Source organism: Phoca vitulina, unplaced genomic scaffold (genome assembly GCF_004348235.1).
Source record: "Phoca vitulina isolate PV1807 unplaced genomic scaffold, GSC_HSeal_1.0 scaffold25, whole genome shotgun sequence".
In the NCBI taxonomy this organism is placed as follows: Eukaryota; Metazoa; Chordata; class Mammalia; order Carnivora; family Phocidae; genus Phoca; species Phoca vitulina.
The window spans coordinates 23,068,944-23,079,980 of NW_022589728.1; the positions used below are offsets into that span (position 1 = coordinate 23,068,944).

At 40.5% G+C, this 11,037-nt stretch overlaps 1 protein-coding gene across 2 annotated transcripts in view; it reads left to right on the forward strand.

Annotated features, from left to right (window-relative positions):
* The window catches only part of KCNB2 (potassium voltage-gated channel subfamily B member 2), a 399,688-nt gene extending 392,720 nt beyond the window's left edge, over nucleotides 1-6,968 (forward strand). For both annotated transcript variants that reach the window (XM_032421637.1, XM_032421638.1), the window contains one exon: nucleotides 1,311-6,968. In XM_032421637.1, the coding sequence (XP_032277528.1) occupies nucleotides 1,311-3,464 (2,154 nt within the window). In that variant the 3' untranslated portion in view covers nucleotides 3,465-6,968. The remainder of the gene's footprint in view (nucleotides 1-1,310) is intronic.
* The last annotated feature ends 4,069 nt before the right edge of the window (nucleotides 6,969-11,037 follow it).

Below are 11,037 nucleotides of genomic sequence, written 5' to 3' on the forward strand. Positions count from 1 at the left end.
AAAAAAATAGTCACTGTCAGGATATTTTTCTCAGAGCTACATATAATAACTGAGACCAATGACAGCTCCCAAGATCATGGACAAAGGTCATTTGAAACCAAGCCAGACCTAATCTAGGTAAGAGAGGCTTCCTACTTCACCAAGAAGTGTGTGTCCCACATGCACAGTCTTTACTAAGCAAAAAAATGCTTCCTCCCATTGCTCTCAAACCTTCATCTTCATACTCGGCCTTAAAAATCTCAGCCTTATAAAGAAATTCCTACTTGGGATGTCTGTATGGTGCCTGGCTTCACAGACGTCCCACATACCTGTTCTTGGCCTTTGTCTTTCCAGACTGAAGTCCTGTTCATTTCAGCCTCTACTAATACAAGTGCCTTTCATTTATTTAGCAATATTTGTGTGTCATCTAATCTTGACAACAACCATGAGACAGCTATGACCATTGTCTTTGTTCTAACAGATTTGTAAACTGTAAACAATAAAGCCAGGCTCAGAGCTCAGACTGACTAAAATCCTGTCATCCCATCCTCTCACTTCTCACTGAGCTCTTCCTCTCTCCTGCCACTTCTGACATCGTGCTTTTTCCTCCACCTAAAATGTCTGCTCTGCACCAAAATCATCGTGGATGGTCAGCAAGGTCTTTCTGAAACCTTCCTTGACTGAATGCAGCTAGCTCTAATCTTCCTTTCCCACATGGGGCTGACCAGAGGTCCCCACATCCCAGGCTGGAAGCTATCCTGATTTTGTTCTGCCGTCAGTGCTTACCGTATAAATGGTATTTGTTGTACGAGAAGCACGGTTGTACCGAGTGCTGTATTATCTCTCGTGTGTAGGTCTGCATATGTGGTTTTAGTTGTAGAATAAAACTCCTAGAAACCATGAATTCTGTCTAGCATATGTGGCATGTCAGGCGATTCACTTCAAGAAACACAAACCAGGTGGTTAAGAGAAAAAAATAACAAAACTAAGAGAAGGGAGATTGCTCCCCAAGGCGATTCCAAAGGGTGGTTACTCGCACAAGAACAAAGGCAGGGGTGAGGGATGGATTTTTTTTTTTTTTTTTTTTTTTTTCAAATTGTTCAGGCCCCGGAATTTAAATGGGTACTACACTGGGCTTCTAAATGAGATGAACTCATAAAAAGTGAATGTGTTTGCATTAGTTAGGGAATTTTAGGCTGTAAAGTTCCGTGGAACTTCCTGGAATATCTTTGAGCAATTCACATCATTGAGAGAACAGGGAATCCACATGTCTCCCAGCTGCCTAAGCCACGGAGAGGATTTGCTAACTTGGACATCCTTCTCTTTTCCAGATCTTGGCCATCGTGTCTATCCTGTTCATCGTGCTCTCCACCATCGCTCTGTCTCTCAACACTCTACCGGAGCTGCAGGCAGTGGATGAATTTGGACAACCCAACGACAACCCCCAGTTAGCACATGTGGAGGCTGTGTGTATTGCTTGGTTTACCATGGAGTACCTTTTACGCTTCCTGTCCTCACCAAATAAGTGGAAGTTCTTTAAAGGCCCACTAAATGTCATCGATTTGCTGGCCATCTTGCCATATTATGTCACCATCTTCCTCACGGAGTCCAACAAGAGCGTGCTGCAGTTCCAGAACGTGAGGCGTGTGGTTCAGATCTTCCGCATCATGCGCATCCTCAGGATCCTGAAGCTCGCCAGACATTCCACAGGCCTGCAGTCCCTGGGGTTCACCCTCAGACGGAGTTACAACGAATTGGGCTTACTGATCTTATTTCTGGCCATGGGGATAATGATATTTTCCAGCCTGGTATTTTTTGCTGAGAAGGATGAAGATGCCACCAAGTTCACCAGTATCCCAGCGTCGTTCTGGTGGGCCACCATCACCATGACCACCGTGGGCTATGGTGACATTTACCCGAAAACATTATTAGGGAAAATCGTGGGAGGCCTCTGCTGCATTGCCGGGGTCCTGGTTATTGCCCTTCCCATCCCAATCATCGTGAATAATTTCTCTGAGTTTTACAAGGAGCAGAAACGCCAGGAGAAGGCAATCAAAAGGAGAGAGGCCCTTGAGCGGGCCAAGAGGAACGGAAGCATTGTTTCTATGAACTTAAAAGATGCCTTTGCCCGAAGCATGGAACTGATAGACGTGGCCGTGGAGAAGGCAGGAGAGTCAGCCAGTACCAAGGACTCGGCTGACGATAATCACCTGTCCCCGAGCCGGTGGAAGTGGGCCAGGAAAGCTCTGTCGGAAACAAGCTCCAACAAATCTTTCGAGAATAAGTACCAGGAGGTTAGCCAAAAAGACTCCCACGAGCAGCTGAACAACACTTCTTCCAGCCCGCAGCACCTGAGCGCGCAGAAACTGGAGATGCTGTACAACGAGATCACCAAGACGCAGCCTCACGCTCAGCCGAACCCGGCCTGCCAGGAGCAGCCCGAGAGGCCGTCAGTGTACGAGGAGGAGATAGAGATGGAGGAAGTGGTCTGCCCGCAGGAGCAGCTGGCTGTGGCGCAGACCGACGGCGTCGTGGACATGAAGAGCACGTCCAGCATAGACAGCTTCACCAGCTGCGCCACCGACTTCACGGAGACCGAGCGGTCGCCCCTGCCGCCGCTGTCCACCTCCCACTTGCAGATGAAGTTCCCACCTGACCTCACGGCGACCGAAGAGCGCCAAAGAGCCAGGGGGCCCCCGTTTCTAACACTAAGCAGAGAGAAAGGGCCGGGGGCCAGGGATGCCATCCTGGAATACGCTCCGGTCGACGTAACTGTGAGCCTCGATAACAGCGCTTGCCAAAGTGGGCTCCACGGCCCTTTGCCGTCGGACGGTACCTCCGAGAGCCCTAAGAGTTCGCTGAAAGGCAGCAACCCCCTAAAATCCAGATCGCTCAAAGTGAACTTTAAGGAAAACAGAGGCAGTGCCCCACAGACCCCGCCCAGCACAGCCAGGCCACTGCCGGTCACGACAGCGGACTTTTCACTCACCGCCCCGCAGCTCATCAGCACCATCCTCCTCGAGGAAACCCCCTCCCAGGGAGACAGAGCCTTGCTGGGCACCGAGGTTTCCGCACACTGTCAGGGACCTTCCAAAGGGCTGACCCCTCGGTTTCCCAAGCAGAAACTCTTTCCTTTCTCGACAAGAGAGAGGAGGAGCTTCACGGAAATAGACACTGGCGACGACGATGACTTCTTAGAGCTGCAGGGGCCCAGGCAGGACAAGCAGGCCGACTCCAGCCCAAACTGCTTTGCAGATAAGCCTAGTGATGGAAGAGACCCTTTGAGAGAGGAGGCCTGTGTGGGCTCTTCCTCCCCCCAGGACCCAAGTCACAACTGTAGGCAAGACATTTACCATGCTGTGGCGGAAGTAAAAAAGGACAATAGTCAAGAAGGGTGCAAGATGGAAAACCACTTGTTTGCCCCAGAAATTCATTCCAACCCAGGAGACACAGGTTATTGTCCCACACGTGAAACCAGCATGTGACTAGTTACAAAAGCAATAATAAATAATAATAATAAAAACTTGTTTCTTAAAAATGCGGTAATAATGCCTGTGAACTAAAAACATGGGAAGCCCCCCCCCACAAAAAAAGTGCATAAAATGTTATTTTTGCATGGCATGAACAGTTTAGTTTAAGTACTGTTTAAATAAAGAGTCAAGACTGCATTTTGTAACAAACAAAAATGACTGAGGAACAGTGAACAAATAAAGAGAGCTCTATTAGGAACCAGTATTCGGCAATGTCTGACATTTTTGATCCTTTCATTTCGAATTGTAGACAGATTTCCAACTTTTAATTTTTTTTCTGTTACAATGAATTTTAGAATTTGCACATGAAAGGATGAAATGTCATTGCATGCATTCGGTAATTACGAGGACCAAGGTGCTTTGAGCTTGCGAAATGCGTAACTTTGTAAATAATGGGACCCGGGATGCAAAATTGTCAAGAACATATGGAAACAAGTTTCTGAGACACAGATACTTCCTTCGCAGCTACTGCCTGGAGTTGCTGTACAGACTTCTTGTTGCAAAATTGCAACCTCTTCTTAAACCATCTCACATATCTTGCTTTGGGTTATAAAGCTCTTAAAAGTACATTTGTTTAAAGGAATACAGTATTTTTATTGTGATATAGTTCATAGGGTGCATTTTTCTTTTGTGCTTCTGCTTAGTTGTGGCACTTGTGGTTTTCTTTATAAATCATGAAAATAGGCAAGATTTAATGACCAGATACCGACAAATTTGGAATTGAAGCTTGCAATTTTGCCAATTATATATCCAATTTTGCCACAGCCTAAAAGCCTGAAAATATGTCAAAGGTTGGATCATACAACTAAACTTTTTTTTTAAGTGTCACTCCACATTTGGAAATTAGGTTTTTTGTTTTTTGGGTTTTTTTCCAGTTGTATGTTGACCATCAAAAGATGACAGTATTTTCCACTTGAAGCCAACATAAACTTTTCTATCTAAAGAACTAAAGATAGAATGCAGATATGCCAAAACGGGAATTCCAAAAAAGTGACTTTTGACAAACTGAAAGCAAAGCTATTTAAGTGAGACTGCCACCCCTTGCATAGTTAGCTGGGTTCAGAAATGAGTTACCAAAAAAAGAGCCCTAGGCTGGTAATGGGTCGCCCAGTATTTCCCAGTGTGGGGAGGGGACACCTCCACTCTAGGAGCCTCACAGAGGCCAGTAGGCACCTGCCCCTAACTGCAGCATCCAGAAACACCCCCTCACGTTTCCAACGTCCCCAAGCATCGTCAGGACTACCTTTGTTGAAAGCCACTTACAGCTTTTTCAACTGAAAACACTGAAATCCAAAGGAGTTAAGACACGTCAGTGAAGTCTGTGCTAAGAGCCCAGGTCGGTTGAATCCATTTTGCTTCACAGGAAATGAAGGCTCTGGTTCCAGATCAGCAACTACCAGATGTGTCATTCTGGATAGCCTTGAAAACCTCTTAGTCTCAGTTTTACCCCAATGAACCCAAGACAAAATTCTTTCTCAGCTCCCTTAAGACTTCAAATTAATACGATTCCTTGGTCTCTCAGGAATGTCCCAAGTTTTGCCTCAGCATAATGCATTTTGTACATGTGTGTATGTGTGTGTGTGTGTGTGTGTGTGTGTAGTTCATGGAAAGAGTTGGGAAAATTCCAGACCAAATTTAAAGCACAACTTTTGTTTAAAGAAAAAACAAATTCTAAATTGTATTCTATTTTTAAAATTACGATAAAAACACTGGCAAAAGACAATCCAAATGTTTAGAATTTAAGGCTTTAGGAATGACATTTATTAACAGAATCTGGTCATTATATCTCAGATAAGAAAGCAAGTTTTGATCTTAGTTGAAATCCAAGCATCCCTACTGCTAAAAACAATTTTAAATGTTTCTTTTTCACTGTGCTTAGAATTTCTTAATGGTTTTCATGTTTGTCTCAAGACATAACCTTTAAGGGTTTATGGTCATTAACCATTGATATTTACAGTACTCATACTTATTTCAGTGTCTAAAATGAAATGTTGATCTGTTTTTGTAAATCTAGAGTGTTCAAATTTTCTACATGTAGTTTTTCAAGTCAAACAGGTATGTCTGCTGTTAGATGAATAGCAAATAAGTCACGAAAATCATTTTCTTGACATAGTCTAACAAAACAATTATTTTCTAATGTCTCTGTATTGTTGAATCTCAATTTTTTTTTCATTTATCTGTCTGCACAGGTGGATTTGTCTTTTTGCCCTGATAGTTCACTAATGCCCACTTTCATGTGTCCATTAGGCTTTCTACTAAGAACCCTGCTCCAGAATGCTTAATGTTAGAAATCTTACCGAGATAAGGAATCCTAGACAGTCCACCCTGGAAGCATTTTCCCTAAAAACTTCTTTCCCTTTAATATTTTTTAAGTTTCAGAGAATTTTCAAGAACATCTTATGGGAAGCTTAACCTTCCATTCTTCTTAGCCCCTCTGAGCCAAAAGTCTTCAGCTAGGAGAAAAATAAAATGCTCCTCTAAAAACAACAACAACAACAACAAAAACTGACTTTGTTGTTTCACAGGGAGGCAGTTTGGGAACCGAGGGCTCCCAGAATGCACTTCTGCATCACTTCCTAAACGTTTTCAATGAACTGCAGCTGATGCAGAGAATGAAAGTGTGTATGCCTAAAATGGTCTGCAAATATACCAAGCACAGAATTCTTTTGAAGTCTTATTTTTACATTAAAAATTCATGTAAATGCTGCATTTTGCTCCATATGTTTCAATATAAAAGAAATGATGTTTTATAGTGCTTACCAACTAGTAAAATTGATACTCTTATGACTTCATATACCTCTTTTGTACCCCTTGGAAAATATATCCCTAGTTTAAGAAGCACTACATGAATGACGGGGACATAGACTGGTTCCTTTGGGCGCGCTGGAGGTTTCTGCCACTGGGAAAGGGTGCACATCGGGAGCTAGCTCAGTGACCAAGGACAAACGTCAGTGAGTAGAGACTATTTGAATGAACTCAAAATAACACGATCTCAAGAATGGTTAATTTGATTCTTCTAGCTATCTTAACAGACAGTGCAAATGGCCGTAAGATCATCTTAGCTCAAAGACTGAGGTCAATCATAAAAGTATAGAAATGGATACTGGATAAATGTCTTGGGTTGGATCACAAATACAAGAGTGACATAATTAAGTGAGTCCCTGGAGTTGATCTAATTTGTCTCTAAATATTTCCACTAGAAATTTCTCCACTCTGGCAAAACCAACTGCTTTGAAGCAAGCATTTAGATCAAGCATTGTCCTGATGTGACTAGATCTGGTAACAAGGAGAGTATATGCCAAGTGTCTGTTCTCATTAATTTCTTGTCAAAACAGTCTCACTCTCATGTAGACACAGGCTGGGGAAAGCCAACAACTCAACTATTTTCTCTTGGAATTTGAATAGGGGAAAAAAAAGCCTTATGTATGTAAAGTAACTTATAGTTTCTTTTTTTTTTTTTTAAGATTTTATTTATTTACTTGACAGATAGAAATATAGTGAGAGAGAGGACACAAGCCAGGGGAGTGGGAGAGGGAGAAGCAGGCCTCCCACCCAGCAGGGAGCACGACACGGAACTCGATCCCAGGACCTCGGGATCATGACCTGAGCAGAAGGCAGATGCTTAACGACTGAGCCACCCAGGCGCCCCTACTTATAGTTTCTTCTTGAAGTTAATCCTCACAGCAGCCTTCTGAATTAGGTATTGTTTAGCAATAAAGGACCAGAGAGGTTATGCATTTTTTTCAAGTTGACACAGGTCACTGGCGAATAGTCGAACCTGGCTTCATCCATGTCATCTGGCGTCAAGTCCGTCATTCCATGTACCAGAGTATGTTTCATTAGGTTTTTTTTCCTATTAGTATCTGAAATTATGTAAAAAACAAAACAAAGTAAAACCCTTGAGGTGCATTTATAGTCATGCCGTTTGCTTAAAGCAACAGTGAATCATGCCCAATGGTAATGGCTGAAGATAAATGACATTGACCATCTTTAGCATATGTTTGCCAATTTAGAATTCTGGTCATAAGATCCACACCCTCGGGTGAAAGAAAAGAATTTCATAGCTCATGATGTAACATGACATACATATTAGGCAGAGGGCTGAAGGAAGCCACTTGATTTTCTGAAACAAAAACAAGTAGAATTTTAGAACTACTTCTAGTCTAATTTCAAAAATTTTGTCTAACTGAATTTAATTGTCATTTCACTGTTCATTCATTCAGCAAATACTAGGTGAGCACCCCTATGTTACTAAAAACTAGGTTTTATACTCCTAAATACTAGGTGAGCACCTCTGTATTCCAGAGAAGGCACTGTGCTTGGTGCGAGGGTACACCAAGGCCCTTGGCCTCATGGAGCTTACTGCCCGGCCCATTTACAACCAGGCTGAGGATCATTTGGGTTACTGAAAAATGTCTCTTCTCAGTATGGAAAAAATCACTCAGTATCAAACCAGGGAAGCAGATGACAAGAACAAGTGAAATGCTTTTCCAGCAAACTGTTTTCCTAAGAAATAGACAGATGGCATAAACAGAAGTCTGATACATAATTATTTTTGAGTCACAATTTAGATTTACATGAGATAACAAATTGTTAACCTGACTGAGTGAGGTTATGGGTTGTCTTTCCTCTTTATCTGATAAATTGTAAAATAATTTTTTAATTAGGCATATTGCTTGTCAAAATTGCTAGTAATGGTCTATCACTAATAACTAGAGCAAGATTCAATACCAGTGAAAAGTCTATAACACATTTTATATTTTAATAGTTTGATGATGGTTATGTGGTTTAAACAAACCATTTTTATGGTCTGTCTTACTTCCCATTGACTACAGGCAACATTTTAGCAATGTATCACTATTCTTTGTTTAGCCCCCTGAATTACTAAATGGAAGATATTTAAAATTCTATTATATAGCTTGACTCCGGGGATTTATTCACCAGATCCATGTGACTTTGAAAATATATTAGATATTTTTCCACTGCCACTGTCCTCACCGAAACAGAACTAAGAAAAGAAAAATAAAAGAAAGAAAAAGAAGACTCTACAAAAATCTAAGTAAAAAATGGAAATGCTCCAAGGCCCATCCCTAATAGGAAAGAGGAAAGGCCCCAACTCCAAAACCTTGGTTCTATATTATTGAAGTTAATGCTTACTGTAATGTAATGCTGTCCTGCAATATAATACTATTGGTTTCAATAATCATTTCTTCTACTTGCCTTTTTAAAACAGCCTGAGTTAATTGCATAAGTCCTTATTTACCATTACCATTAATGCATAATCTCTTCCTTCTTAAATCTCAAAGGGTTTTAATCTGTAAAAATACATATAAAGGGAGGTGGGGAAGATTCTCTTTAATAATAAGACAACCGAAGGCCAGCAAAAGATACAAGTACAAAAAAGAAGGAAGAAAGAAAGAAATATGTGAGTAAATTAAACATGTTTTTTAAGCAGAGAAATTTATATTAGGTACATGTATATGCTTTTATAAAATTTAGACTTACTATTGACATGAAATTCACAACTGAGACCATCATTCCAAGTTTAATCTCTCCTGAAGAAATTATTTCTTACGATTTAACAGAGAGTAGCAGATTGCTGTGATAAAATATTTCATTCAACTAACATTTATTGTCTTCCATGGGCCAGAAATTAATTTATGCACAGTTCATCCCCTCCATTTTACCGTCTAGAAGAGATTTCATATTTCAAGAGATTATATTCCCAAGTGAAATCCAGTTCCACAGGGTGAGCTGGAAAGAGTATGGCGATATGTTTGAGTTTGTAGTCTGAGAATTCCTGTAATCCATTTTTATGTTCCCTCAGACTCAAATTATTTATTTCATTCCCTACTCTAGGATCTGAATGACCACCACAAACACTTTCTACACATACATGTTTAAAATCATAGTAGCTGTCTGAGATCTAGTGACGGTGTATTTCAATGGAGACATACCCTCTTCCACCAAAGGAAATATAATTCTAGCAAAAATGATGTTGAAAATCATTGTTTTTATACTCCCATAACTGTTCTGTTTGATTTTTTTTTAAATCTCAGCCTCCATGCTGTGATAGAAGCTATCACAACCTGCTGGTCTGATGAAAATCTAATGAGCAAGTAGCTTCTCCCCCATCCACTATGGGCAGTAATGGCAAACGATACGGCCAAATGGTTTTTCTTTCCGTTATTTTTGTTTCACTTTAACCTAAAAAGGCTCTGAAATGGCATACCAAACAATAAAAGTAGGCTTTCAAAAATCAAAGATTCAGGGAAACAGACACAGAATCGTGAAAACCGACCAGAGGTAGACACGCAGATTCAGAAAGGATGTCGCTGGCTGCCATCTGCTGTTTATTCTCCATGCTGAGTGCCTTCTAGTGGTCGGTCTGAGAGGAAGTGCAATTCTCTGCCTGGAAAGGAAGCGGTAATGAGGACTTGAAAGAAAGTTTTCTACCATTTTACACCTTCCGTTACGCGTGCATGTAGCCAAAATCACAACTACCTCCTAGACGTTTCTGCAGTGATCATTTCTCAGTTTTCTTTTTCTTATTCCAAAATACCTGATAAAATTGTTGCTACTTTCTGCACGGCACTTTCAGAATATTTCTACTTGCCGCCTCCAAATCAAAACAGAATCACAGGTTTTGTTAAATATTTAGCGGTGCCCTAGTGTGGGCTCTGACTACACAGTAAATGCACTGTGACCTTTCCACTATGAGCGGGAAGCTAGAGAGAACTCAAAAGAGTGATTTTTTTTTTTTTTTAAGAATCATGAACCTGTGAAGATAAAGTCATTCGGTTGTTTAACTCCAAAACCCACAGTCTCCATTCTTCCTGAAGTTTACAAATAGAAACCGAAATGCCCCTGAATTGACCCCGGTGAAAAAATAGATGGTTTCTAAACTCCTAAGAGACATCTGTGGGTGCCGGCCAGAAATTCTATTACAGCCAAATTTCTGCCATCTTTAAACCAAGATACTTCTAATGTTCTTATTTGCAGCATATGGGTTAGGCTGATTTTAACCTGCAATACTCACATCATAATGTTTAATTGAAATTAGGAGAATTTTTGTAAAGGAAACAGATACATAGAAAGTAATATGTACTAATGTTACTCAAATTACTTCTCCAAAAAATGCTATCACCAAAATTAATATATATATATACATATAATATATATATATTATATGTATATATATAGCATGAAAATCTCACTAAAGAATTGGCAAAATTTTCCTATTTAGTTCAAAGCCAAAGAAAGAAAAGGAAGAAAAAAGAAAAGAAAAGAAAAATCTGCAATTTACAAAACACAGGTTTGTCATACAATAGCCAAGTTTCAAATTTATGCAATTTTAAAGAGGTATTATATTAAACCATTAAAAATTCAACAGCGAATGTATAAAAAAGGTTTATTAAGCAAATATAAGGTACCATTAGCACCCTGAAGCGTTTTTAATAATCTTTCATTTGACAGCTTAATGACTATGTCTTGCTCTTAGCACCTTGTTTTCAACCCTAAAACTTTT